This window comes from Hyla sarda, chromosome 5 (genome assembly GCF_029499605.1).
Source record: "Hyla sarda isolate aHylSar1 chromosome 5, aHylSar1.hap1, whole genome shotgun sequence".
NCBI lineage: Eukaryota > Metazoa > Chordata > Amphibia > Anura > Hylidae > Hyla > Hyla sarda.
Window position 1 is genome coordinate 103,878,611 of NC_079193.1, and position 18,327 is coordinate 103,896,937.

General features: G+C 42.9%; 1 protein-coding gene across 15 annotated transcripts in view; it reads right to left on the reverse strand.

The window, feature by feature from the left end:
- The window catches only part of SLC4A7 (solute carrier family 4 member 7), a 154,083-nt gene extending 141,991 nt beyond the window's left edge, over nt 1-12,092 (reverse strand). For all 15 annotated transcript variants that reach the window (XM_056520039.1, XM_056520034.1, XM_056520037.1 and 12 more), the window contains exon 1: nt 11,929-12,092. In XM_056520039.1, the coding sequence (XP_056376014.1) occupies nt 11,929-11,976 (48 nt within the window). In that variant the 5' untranslated portion in view covers nt 11,977-12,092. The remainder of the gene's footprint in view (nt 1-11,928) is intronic.
- Between the last annotated feature and the right edge of the window lie 6,235 nt (nt 12,093-18,327).

The window sequence follows — 18,327 nt, forward strand, 5'->3', positions numbered from 1 at the left end:
GAGGGGGCGTGATAGCCGTCACGCCCCCTCCCATAGGCTTGCATTGAGGGGCGGAGCGTGAGGTCACACGGGGGCGGAGGAGTGACATCACACACCGCCGGCCCCGTGATCGACAGTAATCAGACCCGGAGTGTATATATACACACACACACACACGTGTTAAATACTCATCCCGAATATATATATATATATATATATATATATATATATATATATATATATATATATATACGGGATGAGTATTTAACACGTGTGTGTGTGTGTGTGTGTGTGTGTGTGTATATATATATATATATATATTTTTTTTTTTTTTTTTTTTTTATACCACACCCACACACACACACACTAGGGATCGACCGATATCGATAATCTGTGAAGGTTAGGGCCGATAGCTGATAAGTTATCGGCTATTTATCCCCCGCAACATCGCTGCAGATCATTGATTTAAAGCGGGCGCTTTAAATCAATGAACTGCAGCGGCTTTTGCGGTGCCATAGGCCGCCGCCCGCTTCTCTCCCCCTGCCTGTCCGGGGGTCCTCCTGAGTCCTATCACCGCGACAGGGAGTGTCAACCCCAGCACGAAGAGGCTGCCGACACGCCCCCTCCATGTATCTCTATAAGAGAGCGGAAGATACAGTGTTTGAGTATCATTGCTTTGTGCAGGGGTTCACACGCTCCATTCCTGGGGACTGCCAGGGTGCTATGCCAGAGATCGCGGTGGGTCCCAGCAATTGGAACCCCATGAGAAGACACTTATCCCCCTATCCTTTGGCTAGGGGATGAGTTGTCCTGCATGATAGTTTTTCTTTAAAGCATTACTTGCTTTAAAGGGGTACTCCGGTGGTTAATTTTTTTGACTATATGGCATCTTCTTTGTAAGTTGTTTTTTTGCAATATACATGTGTTATGTGTTTTGGCAGCATGTGTGTGTTTTTCTTACCTGTTTGTTGGGCAGGAAGTTCTGTAGTTCAGAAGGTTTTCTTTTACTGTTGTCCACAGTTCTGAGTCTGTTGTGGACAAGTCTGTTGTGGACAAGTCTGTTGTGGACAAGTCTGTTGTGGACAAGTCTGTTGTGGACAAGTCTGTTGTGGACAAGTCTGTTGTGGACAAGTCTGTTGTGGACAAGTCTGTTGTGTCACAGCTTTTTTTTCCCCTCTCTCTGTAAGATAAAAATAAGCCACGCCCCCTCATCTCATCCAGCTGAGTACACAGCTCCTCGCCACCCCTCCCCCCTGCTCTGTATTCTAAGGACACAGGTCTGCACCGGAGAAGGACCTCACAGAGAAGATAAGTGTTATCTGAAGGGGAGGATGAGAAGGTGCACGGGCTGGGGATGTATGGACTGCAGGGGAATAAATCTCATACTGGGAATGATCTCTATATGTGAAGGGGGAGGGGCGACTCCTGAATGACATGCTGGGAGTTGTAGTCCCTGGTGTGTGTGTGTGTGTGTGTGTATGCTAACAAACCAGTGTGCCTCCAGCTGTTGCAAAACTACAACTCCTAGCATGCCCAAAGGCTGTCAGGGCATGCTGGGAGTTGTAGTTTTGCAACACCTGGAGGCAGCCTGGTTGGGAAACACTGGTGTATGCCCTACAGAGGTGTGGTGAACTACAACCCCCAGGACACTACAGAGGCAGCATGCTGGTGTTCTACCACAAACTGAAGACTCCTGAATGACACATGCTGGGAGTTGTAGTCCCTTTTGTGTATGACAGTGTATCCCAACCAAGGCTGATTATATTGGTGAGCTGTGTATAAGGGGGCTGACCCGGGAAAATAGGGTGGGTAAAGGGCGAAACAAAAAATTAAAAAAATTTTTTTTAAAAAGGAGCCGCCCCAATCCAGCAAGGCATGTGGCATGCTGGGATTTGTAGTTTTCAGCACAGAAAGAAACAAGAAATAGAAGCAAAGATAGGAAAACAAAGCGGGGGATAAAAAGACAACAAAGAACGGAAATAGAGCAGGCTAAACAAGTCAAAAAACGGAAAAACACGTTGACCACCGGAGTACCCCTTTAAAGCATTCTATGCAGAGAAATGTAGGGATCTCTTGGATGGCGGAATGCAATCTCACAATAGCAACTGGTCTTAGCAATGAGACCCAGAGCTAGCATCAACTTTTGTCTTGTCTGATCGACATGTCTAAAGCCTTTTTTTTTTTTTTTTTTTTTTTTTTTTATGACTAACGTTTTAAGCTACAGAGCTCCCTTTAGCAGAGCTCAGTGGCAGCGTGAACTTCTAGTTTCACATCATCTTTTCTTATCCGTTCAGGCATGATCAGTTTATGTAGTTGAAAGGATCACATATTGAATGGATGATAAACTGATCCTGCACAGACTAAAAGCTGCAAAGAGCCTCACTGAAATATACACCGACTGAAAGCTGCTGCACAGAGCTTGAGGTCTTCTATTCATCACAGCACTGCTGAAGTGGTCCCCCAGCAGGCTTCAGTGATGTCATGCCTGCTGGGAAACTCCCCTTTCTCCTGCTGGGAGATTTCACTATGTGAGCAAGAATTAAAAAAAAAAAAAAAAAAAAAAAAAAAAAAGTATGATACACAGCTTTTTAAAGGTCTGAATTCTTTTCTGAAGGGTAGGAGGGGTGTTAGGAAACATAGCCCGAGTTACTTTAGAAAAGTTTATTTAGTGACAGGTACTCTTAATAGACAATGCTCCCTGGGGAAAGTATGCAAATTAAATCTTATTTAGAGATATGAAACCTGTATCTTTATTACCACCTATAGATAGCTACCCTGAAAGTCAAGGTCTGACCTATTGAAGAGCCTTCATAAATCATTAGGGATATATGCTAGAGGCTAAATAGCAACAACATGAACAATTACTCCAGAAATCAATGCACAGAAAATGCATGTTCAAGCTAGAAAGACACAGCAAACTGGACAGCACAGAATCTATATAGGACACCAAATCCATTAGTCCTGCAAATATTTAAATGTAGTTATGGATTGATCAGCTCATTATTTCAGTAAGGTAAAGGAAATATAAGGGAAATTTATCATTGGTCCCTGCGTGTAGTTCCTTTTCTCTACATTTATTTTTCCCGCAGAACTTTGTTGAGTTGAGAAAAAAGCTATTAAAATGTTTGCGTGGAACTTAGCAGAAGTAGATTAGAAATACAAAACTCCTTAAAAAGCTATAGACACTTTTGCACAAAATTTCCTTATGGTGGATTTGTTTCCTGAATGCACAATAAAGAACATCCTGCCATTTAGTTCAGATTCTGCCTCCTCAAAGTGACGTCACACGGGGGCGGAGTCGTGACGTCACAATCTCACGTCACCGTGGTCGGGAGCCGTTAGGATGAGAGCCTCCAGCGCTGCCGGAAGCCACAACAGTTGGGTGCTGCAGCCATGATCCCGGGGGTCCCAGTGATCGGACATCTTATCTCCTATCTTTTCGATAGGGGATAAGATGTCTAGGGGCGGAGTACCCCTTTAACGAAAAGTCGTCAAACACCTGTGCAGTGTTAAGGCTCACTGGATCCCTTGTTACGTTCCTTGAGGGGTGTAGTTTCCAAAATAGTATGCCATGTTGGGTTTTTTGGCTGTTCTGGCACCATAGGGGCTTCCTAAATGGGACATGCCCCCCAAAAACCATTTCAGAAAAACGTACTCTCCAAAATTCCATTGTCGCTCCTTCCCTTCTGAGCCTTGTAGTGCACCCACAGAGCACTTGACATCCACCTATGAGGTATTTCCTTACTCGAGAGAAATTGGGTTACAAATTATTTTTTTTCCTTCTCCTTTTACCCCTTCGGCCCCCGTTCACACTATGGAATTGCCGCGGAATTTCCGGGCAGAATTCCGCGGCGTGAACTTTAACATTAGTGTGGACGGGTCTCCGCGAGACCCGTTCACACTGCGGAATTTCAGCGGCGGACATTTCCGCCGCCGAAAGTGTTCCGCGCAAAGAAAGAACATGTTCATTCTTTGTGCGGATTCCGCGAGCGGACCATAGCCGTCAATGGTGACGGCTCAGTGCCCCGCGGCCCTAGTGCCGAAGCATTTTCGGCGGCGGCCGCTAGGCGGAATCTCCGCCCGCGGAATCCAGTCGCGAGAATACCGTAGTGTGAAAAAACTGGGTCTACAAGAACATGCGAGTGTTAAAAATTTTTTTTTTAATTTTCTCCTTCATTTTGCTGTTATTCCTATGAAACACCTAAAGGGTTAACACACTTACTGAATGTCATTTTGAATAGTTTGGGGGTGCAGTTTCTATAATGGGGTATTTCTAATATGAAGACCCCTCAAATTCACTTCAAAACTGAACTGGTCCCTGAAAAATTCGGATTTTGAAAATTGTGTGAAAAATTGGAAAATTGCTGCTGAACTTTAAAGCCCTCTGGTGTCTTCCAAAAGTAAAAACATAAGGCAAATATAAAGTAGACATATTGGGGGAGATTAATCAAAGGATTTAGACTGGTTTTTCTTGTCTAAATTTGTCGCACAGAAAGTCGCAGTCTAAATATGTGCGACTTTTCCGCGACTTTTGCTCTAGAGGATTTTTAGAACATGATGCATGCAAGTCTATTTTAGACTGAAATGCATTGAAAAATGCATTGGTGCTTAATTTATCAAAAGCGACTTTTCAGCGACAAGTCGCATTGGCTGAAAGTACGCCGAAATGTCAGACCATGTTGGAGCAGGTTTAAATATAGACTAAAGCATAGATCATGCAGTCTGTGCACAAAATTTATCAAGAGCCGTGCGCCATTTGATAAATTAGGCGCACAATAGACCAGCCTAACCCTCTGTAGTTTGGTCTATATTGATGCGGGACATAGACAACTTTGATAAATATCCCCCATTGTATATGTGAATCAATATATAATTTATTTGGAATATCCATTTTCCTTACAAGCAGAGAGTTTCAGAGTTAGAAAAATGCAAAATTTTCAAAGTTAAATGTTAAAGTAGAATATGTCACGAAAAAAAAAAAAAAAAAAAAAAAAATTTAAAAATCTCTGAATCAGAATAATTGGTAAAAGCGTCCCAGAGTTATTAATGCATAAAGTGACGTGGTCAGTATTGTAAAAAAAGGGATGCATCCTTAAGGTGAAAAAGGGCTCATTCCTTAAGGGGTTAAAGAGGTACTCCGCTGGAAAACATTTTTTTTTTTAATCAACTGATGCCAGAAAGTTAAACAGATTTATAAATAACTTCTATTAAATACTGGAAGGGTTAAGATTTCTTATCAGCTGCTATTTGCTCCACAGGAAGTTTTTCTTTTTCGGATTTCCTTTCTGTCTGACCACAGTGCTCTCTGCTGACACCTTTGTCCATTTTAGGAACTGTCCAGAGCAGGAACAAATCCCCATAGCAAACCTATTATGCTCTGAACATTTCCTGACTTTGACAGAGGTGTCAGCAGAGAGCACTGTGGTCAGACAGAAAGGAAATCCAAAAAAGAAAAAACTTCCTGTGGGGCAAATAGCAGCTGATAAGTACTGGAAGGATTAAGATTTTTAAGAATTAATTAATGAATTAATAAATTAAGAAATCTACAAATCTGTTTAATTTTCTGGCACCAGTTGATAAAAAAAATAAAAATAAAAAAGATAAAAAGTTTTCCAGCAGAGTACCCCTTTAAGGACCAGGACCAACGGCTCCTGTGTTTCACCTGATTGAGTCCAGTGTGGTGCAGCCCCTCCAACGTACGGCCCACTGTTTCTCCTCCCCAGCAGTGCCTAGGAAATTGCTAAGTTTTGTGAAAGGGGAAAAAAAAAAAAAAAAAAAAAGAGACAAATTGCAAACTGCAAAAATCACATAGGGGGAGATTTATCAAAACCTGTGCAAAGGAAAAATTGCCCAGAGCAACCAATCAGATCCCTTCTTTCTTTTTGCAGAGGCCTTGTTAACAATGAAAGAAGAGATCTGATTGGTTGCTATGGGCACCTGAACAACTTTTCCTCTGGACAGGTTTTGATATATCTCCCCCTATGTGATGGTGATATATTGTGCAGTATAAAAAGCCTCTTTACCAACAGTTCTGAGACATGACTGATTTCCAATGATGAATTTGCTTCACCTTTAGGAGACTAATCCTTACATACAAAAGCCCTCAAAGCAAAAGGTGGGTCAGCAATCTGACAGACAGCAAAGTCAGAGTTCCCAGCCATCCCACACACTTCAAAGCTCCAAGTTAAGCGCTGATTTGGGAGTTCAGACGGGCGCACTACACGCATCCCAGCAGATCAGCAATTTTCAGCAGCCTCTATGTTGTATCTATTTTCATAAACCAGCAGATTAAAATGAGCTTCATATGGCTCAGACAGGTTTTTAGTTTTATGAAAATATCAAGGGTTAATAAAATAATTTTTTAGATTGCACCGTTCAAGTCACATCAGTATGATAAAGAGAAATATGGAATCAATGTACCAGTCACTTTATCTGCACAGGGGCACTTTGTGGAGACAAAAGGGGAGATTTATCAAAACCTGTTCAGAGGAAAAGTTGCTGAGTTGCCCATAGCAACCAGATTTCTTCTTTCATTTTTGAAAAGGCCTCTGAAATATGAAAGAAACAATCTGATTGGTTGCTATGGGCTTCTCAGCAACTTTTCCTCTGGACAGGTTTTGATAAATCTCCCCCAAAGTGCTCAGCTGTTTCCATAAATTCTTTGCACAGCCACTGTCCATTGTCTCACCAGGGGGGCCATGGGACCCCCATTCTTCACATAGTTCCAGAGAAGGGACTACTTCAGCAAATCCTGCAGAAACGCTGTAAACGTGGGAATACCCATGAATGATTTTGTTTTATCACTGATGCACCCTTGGACCGTTAATGCTGAGCTGTACATTATACATGGTGAAAACTGTGCCCTATACACCTCTGTGTGTGTGTGTTTGTGGCATTTTTTTTTACTGCAAAAAAAATTTAAAAAATAAAATAGGAACACACAACATTTCATCACATGTCTGCATAAATACAGACAGGGTGTTGACCTTTCCAATGTTTCAAGTCAAATGTCACTAAACAGGCAGGTAATCCCTTTAAAAGCACAGCAAAAGTCAGTAACAATATCCTAAAATGCCCAACAAACACAGTAATCCCAATCCACATAAGATGATCCCTCTTAACGTCTTTGTGACATTATTTTTAGACCTAAAAATTGTCTCATGGTTAAACAAGGCCACGGCAGATCACACACCCCTAAGCTCAACCCGTATAGTAGACACTGGAGCCACTATGGGAGCAGACACTGGTGCAGTTGATCGCTTATTGTTAAATGAGTACTCCGGCCCTGAGACATCTTATCCCCTATCCAAAAGATAGGGGATAAGATGTCTCACTGCAGGGGTCCCGCCGCTGGGGACCCCCTCAATCTTGTATTCAGCATCCACCTGTTTGTTTGTGGTGCACGCTCACAGACAGCCGGGTGGCGACCACGGGGCCCGGAGTATCGTGATGTCACGTCTCCGCCCCTGCTATGCAAGTCTATGGGAGGGGGCGTGACGGCAGTCACGCCCCCTCCCATAGACTTGCATAGCGAGGGTGACGTCACTGTACTTCGGGCCCCGTGGTCGCCATCGGTCTATTTGTGAGCTGGCACCGCGGCGTGCACCTCAAACAGGTGGGTGGCGAATACAAGATTGCGGGGTCCCCAGCGGCGGGACCCTCGCGGTGAGACATCTTATCCCCTATCCTTTGGATAGTGGTTAAGATGTCTCAGGGCCGGAGTACTCACTTTAACTTCAATAGGGATTTCTCTGTCCCATTCACACAGCAGAATTTTTGCGGCAAACAAACATTATACAATTTAGAGGAATTCCGTTCGGAGCCCCATTGAAGTTAATAGGACTTCCAAAAATCCGGTCTGCTTTTCTGTGTGTAATTTGAAGGGAACAACAAATTCCACCATGTGAACATAGCAGGCATAGACATTGGGGGACTTTGTGTGATTTTTTGTGAGTAAGCAAAAAGTTACAAACAGACTAAGCAAATTTCAGTTTTCACTTTGCAGTGGTCAGGTATTTAAGATGTGGGAAAGTAGCACATAGGCAAAAAAAAAAGTCGCAGACCCCTTACAAAAAGTCACAAGTCTACTCCAGGTATGAGCTGGAGTACAAAATTCCCATATGGGAGCAAATAAAATAAAACATTTTTTTTTTTTTTTTTAAAGTCTCACCTGAGACTTTGTTTTGCTTATCTGCTCCAAATTTATCAACCCCCTGTGATAGTATAGTAAATATGTAGCACATTAGCAAAATAAAATAAAAATTTTATATTATATCATAAAATAATAATATAAAAATAATAATAATAATAATAATAATAAATTACTTCAGAACTTGCTTACCAAAGCAGACAATACTAAAAGGCCCCCAATATCTAGGAGACCCTGCCAGACTTTTGCTTACCGTATTTTTCGCCCTATAGGACGCACCGGCGTATAAGACGCACCCAATTTTTAGGGGCAAAATCTAAAAAAATAAAGATTTTGAACCCAATAGTGGTCTTCAACCTGCGGGCCTCCAGATGTTGCAAAACTACAACTCCCAGCATGCCCAGACAGCCAACGGCTGGGAGTTGTAGTTTTGCAACATCTGGAGGTCCGCAGATTGAAGACCACTGCATAGGAGGTAATACTCACGTGTCCCCGCCGCTCCGGACCCGTCACCGCTGCCCTGGATGTCGCTCCATCGCTGTCGCCGTGTCCCCGTCGCTCCGGAACGTCTCTGCTGCCGGCCGGGTATCCTCGCTCTCCGCCGACGCGACGACGAGGAAGGAGAGCGCCGGCCATACAGGGGATCCCTGAACGGAGAAGACACTGAGGAGGCAGGTAAGGTCCCTCCCGGTGTCCTGTAAGCACTAACTTGGCTATTCAGTCGGGCTGTTCGGGACCGCCGCAGTGAAATCGTGGCGGTCCCGAACAGCCCGACTGAACAGCCGGGTTAGTGTCACTTTCCCTTCAGACGCGGCGGTCAGCTTTGATCGCCGCATCTGAAGGGTTAATACAGGGCATCACCGCGATCGGTGATGTCCTGTATTAGCCGCGGGTCCCGGCCGTTGGTGGCCGCAGGGACCGCCGCGAAAGGGGAGTATTCGCCATATAAGACGCATAGACTTTTTCCCCCCAGTTTTGGGGAAGAAAAAGTGCGTCTTATACGGCGAAAAATACGGTAAATAGCCAATATTTCATCTATACAGTGGTGTTGTGGAGATCTAGTAAACACGTAAAGTTGGGGAACAATTGAGAGTCTCAAATGCCTGAAATAACCTTGGGAAATATGTATACAATCGCTAGAATAGAAAAAAAAAAAAATAAAGTAAAAAATTATAAATATAATATATATATATATATATATATATATATATATATATATATATATATATATATATATATATATATACACACACATATACATATATATATTATTATTTTTTTTTAAATAGCATATAATACTTGCAACAAATTAACACCTTCCTGTCTGGTAGCTGACGTCTAGAGATGAGCGAACTTACAGTAAATTCGATTCGTCACGAACTTCTCGGCTCGGCAGTTGATGACTTATCCTGCATAAATTAGTTCAGCTTTCCGGTGCTCCGGTGGGCTGGAAAAGGTGGATACAGTCCTAGGAAATAGTCTCCTAGGACTGTATCCACCTTTTCCAGCCCACAGGAGCACCTGAAAGCTGAACTAATTTATGCAGGAAAAGTCATCAACTGCCGAGCCGAGACGTTCGTGACGAATCGAATTTACTGTAAATTCGCTCATCTCTACTAACATCCTAAAACCTAGGATTTTTTTTTGTTACTGATCAGACCCAGGTTCTTTTTTTTTAATATGTTTCTATTTTTAGAATAGTTTTTTTTTTATTGTATCTATTACAAACTTTTCAAAAATGTCAAAAGTTTTGATCGGTGGGGGTCGGTGTCAATCGAAACTTTTGACATGTCTCTAGGACTAAAGTTTTTCCAAATTGCAGTGCTCAATTATTTTCATTTTGTGTGTTTTATTATGGAAGCAGCAATCCTGCCTGAGCATTTAGAAAAAAATAGTCTGGACCAGACCCTATTCACCAGCATGGGAGTATTTTCTCAGCATTCTCTGTGACTTGTGCAGAGGTCATTCCACAGGGCAGAGAAGCTGACCTCTGAACATCAGCTATTGTGAATGGTGGTAGATCCTGTGCCATCTATACACAGCTGTTACTGTAAGGGTATGTTCACACGTACTTAATTCACTGCAGATTTCGGCTATTTCTTTATACTGATTAAATCCGCTGTACAATAAACATACTCTAATCCTATCTGTGATGATAAGGAGGAGACTGCTGGAAAGTTATCTGCAGCTCAGCATATCACTGGCCGCAGTGGTGTCCCTTCTCACCCCATGATTGTTTCTCAGGCAATGTAATGTATTGAGCTCAGTGTTCCTCCTAGTGCCGATGCTCCCTACCCTCAGGTGTAGCAGTGCTTGCACAATGGTGGGGGCCATTTGTGCTGGGGATGACACAGCATGTACAGGTGACATAAGTCAGTGCAGCACAGGGGCAATGTGGGTGGGCATGACCGTGCACCAAGGGGCTAGGAAACCCCTCAAGTACACTAAAGAAGGTAATAGACATTTGTATTTCAGTCTATATGTCAGGAACAATGCAACCAATCCAAAAAAGGTAAATAGGGTTGGAGTCAGTCCCTATAGAATGCTATACAAGGTTAGTTCAGATGACACTGCTGTCTCTACATTGCTGAACATTACAGTGCCCATGTACATTTACATATTGTGCCAGTCTAATGTCCATGTAAAGTACTTCATATAGTGCCAGTACCTTAGTGCCCATATACCATACTTCATATAGTGCCAGCACAATGGTGATGTATCGTACATCATATAGTGCCTGTACCGTAATTCATATAATACCAGTACCTTTTCATGCCCATGTACAGTTCTTCATATAGTGCCAGTGCAATGTCTATGTATATTACGTCATATAGGACCAGCACCTTAGTGCCCATGTACAGAACCTCATATAGTGCCAGTACCCTATTGTGCCAATGTACAGTAGTTCCTAGTGCCAGTGTATTACAATGCCCATGTACAGTACATTACAGTGCCCATGTACAGTACTTCATATAGTGCCAGTACATTACAGGTGCCCATGTACAGTACTTCATATAGGGCCAGTACATTACAGGTGCCCATGTACAGTACTTCATATAGTGCCAGTACATTACAGGTGCCCATGTACAGTACTTCATATAGTGCCAGTACATTACAGTGCCCATGTACAGTACTTCATATAGTGCCAGTACATTACAGTGCATTACAGTGCCCATGTACAGTACTTCATATAGTGCCAGTACATTACAGTGCCCATGTACAGTACTTCATATAGTGCCAGTACATTACAGTGCATTACAGTGCCCATGTACAGTACTTCATATAGTGCCAGTACATTACAGGTGCCCATGTACAGTACTTCATATAGTGCCAGTACATTACAGTGCCCATGTACAGTACTTCATATAGTGCCAGTACATTACAGTGCTTCATATAGGGCCAGTACATTACAGTGCCCATGTACAGTACTTCATATAGTGCCAGTACATTACAGTGCCCATGTACAGTACTTCATATAGTGCCAGTACATTACAGTGCCCATGTACAGTACTTCATATAGTGCCAGTACATTACAGTGCCCATGTACAGTACTTCATATAGTGCCAGTACATTACAGTGCCCATGTACAGTACTTCATATAGTGCCAGTACATTACAGTGCCCACGTGAGCAGTGCCCGTTGTTATAACTCTGCTCTAGTCCACAAACTAATGATGAGCAGACACCGGGCACCACACATCTGGCACATCCCCGGCCGGCATCACGGGGCACCACACACCGGGCACATCCCCAGCCGGCATCACTCGGCGCAGACAATGAGGGAAGGCGCAGGGCTCGTACCGTGGTGAGTAGCGGTCTCATCTGCTCTCCGGCGCGGTCCTCGTCCATGACCTCCCGGGAGATGTACACGTGTATCCCGCCTGGAGCTCCCGGCGATCACCACATGAGATTTCCTCACACAACCCCCGGTTGGCAGTAGGATCTTTATCGGAAGGAGAGCCGTGTCGTCGGGTTCCTCCGCCCCTCTTCCTCCCCGCTATCCCGCCCTCCGCTCTTTCTTTTGGCATGGCCCCTTGTGTCTGTCCTATTGGCTGGGCCCTCCTCTTCCCTCTATCTCTCCGGTGTCTGCTGCAGCCTCTCTCCCTCCCCCTCTCTGCTTTGTGCTCTATCCCTTGAGGTGGTTTTCTGCTCTGGTGACGATGATGGGCACGCCATTATTTTCCAGGCTGAGGTGACTGTATTATGTGTCATCACTGTAGGACTCCCTCCTTATTCATCACCTATAGCACCTCATATACCACAGCGCAGCACGTAGAGTGCACTCACATCTGTACACAGTCTGATTTTAGCAGAGAAAATCATCTGGGGAAAGTTTATTGTTCGTAAGAGGACACTACAGTCATTCTTTTCGAGTCACTCCATCTACAATGAATGTGCTGGGGTCTCATCTCCAAAAGACAATTGGACATTACAGCAGTATCTAATGCTGCACAGAAGACTTCACAACACTCAAACAAGCACTCCTCACCTTCAAGTCTGCACTCACTTCTGCTAGACAAGACTTCACTACTCTCATATCCTCTCTATCCCACACGCCCTAAACGAAGGACGTAAATGTATGTCCTGGTGCGGTGGTACTTACCTGACCAGGACGTACATTTACGCCCTATACATAACCGCGAGCTTGCGCATCAGGTCCCGGCTGCTAATAGCAGCTAGTGTTGGGCGCAAATATTCGCATTTCGAATTTTCATCACAAATTCACCATATCCGCTATATATTCGAAATTGCAAATATTTGCTTTTTCCCCGCATATTCGCAGATGTGAATATTCACATATTCCTTCTTTTCACTTGTGGGCCAATTAGAATGAAGCAAATACACTGGGCAATGCCGCTCATCACTAATAGCAGCCAGGGACCCGCCCGTAGTGGCAGACATCTCCGATCGCGCGGATGTCCGCCATTAACCCCTCAGATGCCGTGATCAGTACAGATCACGGCATCTGCAGCATTGCGGACACTAAAATGGATGATCGGATCGCCCACAGCGCTGCCGCGGAGAACGGATCATCCTGAACAGCAGACGGAGGTCCCCTCACCTGCCTCCGCTGCCTTCCACGGGTCTTCTGCTCTGGTCTGAGATCGAGCAGACCAGAGCAGAAGATCACCGATAATACTGATCAGTGCTATGCCCTATGCATACCACTGAACAGTATTAGCAATTGAATGATTGCTATAAATAGTCCCCTATGGGGACTATTAAAGTGTAAAAATAAAAGTTTAAAAAATTTGAAAAACCCCCTCCCCCAATAAAAACGTAAATTGTCCCATTTTCGCTATTTCACCCGCAAAAAGTGTAAAAATAAATAAGTAATAAATTTCAATATGCATATTCGGTATCGCCGCATGCATAAATATCAGAACTATTTAAATATAATGTTAATGATACCAAACAGTGAACGTAAAAATAACATTTTATAACATTTTATTCCCCCAAAAATTTATAAAAATGTAAGTTTTATATTAGCAAATATGGTATCAATAAAAAGTACAGATCACGGCGCAAGAAATGAGCCCTCATACCGCTGCTTATACGGAAAAATGAAAAAGTTATAGTTCTTCAAAATAGGGGGATTTTAAACATACTAATTTGGTTAAAAAGTTTGCTATTTTTTTTTAAGCGCAACAGCAATAGAAAAGTATGTTATCATGGGTATCATTTTAATCGTATTTACCCAAAGAATAAAGAACACATGTAATTTTTACCGTAAATTGTACAGCGTTAAAACGAAACCTTCCAAAATTAGCAAAATTGCGGTTTTCTTTTTAGTTTCCCCACACAAAGAGTATTTTTTTGGTTGCGCCATACATTTTATGGTAAAGTGAGTGATGGCATTACAACGGACAACTGGTTACGCAAAAAACAAGCTCTCATACTAGTCTGTGGATGAAAATATAAGAGTTATGATTTTTTGAAGGCAAGGAGGAAAAAATGAAAACGCAAAAATAAAATTGTCTGAGTCCTTAAGGCCAAAATGGGCTTAGTCCTTAAGGGGTTAAAGGAGTACTCTAGCGCTGATTTTCTTTATGTTATTGTGCCCGGGCTGCAAGAAACTAAACAAAAAAAAAAACGTAACTTACCTTCTTCTGTTCCCCTGTTGCGCCGCTATATGTCTTCGGTCCTCCGGTCCCCGTCTTCTTCCTGCTTCCTTGTGCACAGATTGTCACACTTTGGTTAGCGTATCGTCGGCCGCAGCAATGTCCCACCTCAGCCGATGATCGCAGGCTGTGCGCAGTGTCATGAAATGAGTCCAGGCAGCAGGGAGAAGGCTGGGCCCGGGCTCCTTACATGACACTACGCTTAGCCTATCACTAGCCAAGGCAGGACATCGCTGCGGCCAATGATACGCTGAGCACAGTGTGGGGATCTGTGCACACCGATAGCGGTGTAACGGAGAAACAGAGAAAGGTGAGGTAAGGATTTTTTCTCTTTTTTTTTTGCAGCCCGGGCACAATAGGATAAAGCAAAGCGGCGTTGGAGCACTCCTTTAAAAATTTTTCCCTTTTAAGTCCCCTGCTGCCACCTACTACATCTTTCATTTCAGAAGACCATTGCCACATACTTTATACACAAGATCAACACCATCAGAGGAAAAGTTTAAACCCAATCTAATCCCAGCCCACCTCATCCCCAACCTTCCTACAATCCTAATCCCAGCCCTAACCCATATCTTCAATCTATCACTGGCACTTTTCCTTAATCATTCAAACATGTAACCATCACACCCATCCTCAAAAAGATTTTATTCTACCTTTTCATGTGACATCACTGAAGACATTACACTCTGCTACAATGTAAAGTAGTGAGTGCACATCCTGTGTTTAACCCCTTAAGGACCCAGCCTAAATATACCTTAAGGACCTGGCCATTTTTTGAACATCTGACCACTGTCACTCTAAGCATTAATAACTCTGGGATGCTTTTACCTTTCATTCTGATTCCGAGATTGTTTTTTCGTGACATATTCTAGTTTATATTAGTGGTAAAATTGTGTCGATACTTGCATCATTTCTTGGTGAAAAATTCCCAAATTTTATGAAAATTTTTTAAATTTTGCATTTTTTTAACTTTGAAGCTCTCTGCTTATAAGGAAAATGGATATTCCAAATAAATTATATATTGATTCACATATACAATATGTCTACTTTATGTTTCCATCATAAAGTTGACATGTTTTTACTTTTGGAAGACACCAGAGGGCTTCAAAATATAGCAGCAATTTTCCAATTTTTCACAAAATTTTCAAAATCAGAATTTTTCAGGGACCACTTCAGTTTTGAAGTGGATTTCAAGGGCTTTCTTATTAAAAATAACCCATAAATGACCCCATTATAAAAACTGCACCCCTCAAAGTATTCAAAATGACATTCAGTAAGTTTTTTAACCCTTTAGGTGTTTCACAGGAATAGCAGCAAAGGAAAGGAGAAAATTCAAAATCTTCATTTTTACACTCACATGTTCTTGTAGACTCAGTTTTTGAATTTTTACAAGGGGTAATAGATGAAAAATCCCCCCAAAATGTGTAACCCAATTTCTCTCGAGTAAGGGAATACCTCATATGTGGATGTCAAGTGTTCGGCGGGTGCAGTAGAAGGCTCAGAAGGGAAGGAGCGACAATAGGATTTTGGAGAGTGAATTTTGCTGAAATGGGGGGCATGTCACATTTAGGAAGCCCCTATGGTGCCAGAACAGCAGAAAACCCCCACATGGCATATCATTTTGGAAACTACACCCCTCAAGGCACGTAACAAGGGGTCCAGTGAGCCTTAACACCCCACAGGTGTTTGACGACTTTTCGTTAAATTCGGATGTGTAAATGAAAAAAAAATTTTTTCACTAAAGTGCAGTTTTTTCCCCAAATGTATCATTTTTACAAAGGGTAATGGGAGGAAATGCCCCCCAAAATTTGTAACCCCATCTCTTCTGAGTATATAAATACCCCATGTTAGGACGTAAAATGCTCTGCGAGCGAACTACAATGCTCAGAAGAGAAGGAGTCACATTTAGCTTTTGGAAAGCAAATTTTGCTGAAATGGTGTTTGGGGGGCATGTCGCATTTAGGAAGCACCTAGGGTGCCAGAACAGCAAAAAAAAAACACATGGCATACCATTTTGGAAACTACACCCCTCAAGGAACGTAACAAGGGGTACAGTGAGCCTTAACACCTCACAGGTATTTCACGACTTTTTGTGAAAGTTGGATGTGTAAATGAAAAAATATTATTTTTTCACTAAAATGCAGTGTTTTCCCCAAATTTTACATTTTTACAAGGGGTAATAGGAGAAAATGACCACCAAAATTTGTAACCCCATTTCTTCTGAGTATGGAAATACCCCATGTTTGGACGTCAAGTGCTCTGCTGGCACAATACAATGCTCAGAAGAGGAGGAGCGCCATTGATCTTTTTGAAAAAGAATTTGTTTGGAATGGAAGTCGGGGGGCATGTGCATTTACAAAGCCCCCCGTGGTGCCAGAACAGTCGACCCCCGCACATGTTACCACATTTTGGAAACTACACCCCTCACAGAATTTAATAAGGGGTGCAGTGAGTATTTACACCCCACTGGCGTTTGACAGATCTTTGGAACAGTGGGCTGTGCAAATGAAAAATGTAATTTTTCATTTTCACGGATCACTGTTCCAAAAATCTGTCAGACACCTGTGGGGCGTAAATGCTCACTGTACCCCTTATTACATTACGTGAGGGATGTAGTTATCCAAAAGGGGGTCACATGTGGGGGGGTCCATTGTTCTGGCACTATGGGGGCTTTGTAAACACACGTGGTCTTCAATTCCGGACAAATTTTCTCTTCAAAATCCCAATGGCGCTCCCTCTCCTCTGAGCATTGTAGTTTGCCCGTAGAGCACTTTACATGCACACATGGGGTATGTTCTTACTCAGAAGAAATGGGGTTACAAATTTGTGAAAATGAAAAATTTAGGGTAACACCAGCATTTTAGCTAAAAAAAATGTTTTTCTCATTTCCCCATCCAACTATTTTGTCAAACACCTGTGGGGTGTTAAGGCGCACTATACCCCTTGTTACGTTCAGTGAGGGGTGTAGTTTCCAAAATGGGGTCACATGTGGGTATTTCTTTTTTTGTGTTTATGTCAGAACCGCTGTAAAATCAGCCACCCCTGTGCAAATCACCAATTTAGGCCTCAAATGTACACACTGTGCTCTCACTCCTGAGCCTTGTTGTGCGTCCGCAGAACATTTTACGCCCACATTTGGGGTATTTCCGTACTCAGGAGAAATTGCGTTACAAATTTTGGGGGTCTTTTTTTGCTTTTACCGCTTGTGAAAATAAAAAGTATGGGGTAACACCAGCATCTTAGTTTAAAAAATAAAAAAAATGTTACACTAACAGGCTGGTGTAGACCCCAACTTTTCCTTTTCATAAGGGGTAAAAGGAAAAAAAGCCCCACAAATTTGTAGTGCAATTTCTCCCGAGTGCGGCGATACCCCATATGTGACCCTAAACTGTTTCCTTGAAATACGACAGGGCTCTGAAGTGAGAGAGCACCATGCGCATTTGAGGACTAAATTAGAAATTGCATAGGGGTGGACGTAGAGGTATTCTACGCCAGTGATTCCCAAACAGGGTGCCTCCAGCTGTTTCTAAACTCCCAGCATGCCTGGACAGTCAGTGGCTGTCCGGAAATGCTGGGAGTCTGTGATTTGCAACAGCTGGAGGCTCCGTTTTGGAAACACTGCCGTACAATACATTTTTCATTTTTATTGGGGTGGACAGTGTAAGGGGGTGTATATGTAGTGTTTTACCCTTTATTATGTGTTAGTGTAGTGTAGTGTTTTTAGGGTACGTTCACACTGGCGGGCGTTTACAGTGAGTTTACCGCTAGGAGTTTGTGCTGCGGCGAAAAATTTGCCGCAGCCCCAACTTGAAGCAGAAAACTATCTGTAAACCTGCCTGTGTGAATGTACCCTGTACATTCACATGGGGGGGACAAACCTCCAGCTGTTTCAAAACTACAACTCCCAGCATGTACTGACAGACCGTGCATGCTGGGAGTTGTACTTTTGCAACAGCTGGAGGCACACTGGTTGCAAAACCTTCAGTTACCTAACTCAGTATGTTCCAACCAGTGTGCCTCCAGCTTTTGCAAAACTACAACTCCCAGCATGTACTGATCGCCGAAGGGCATGCTGGGA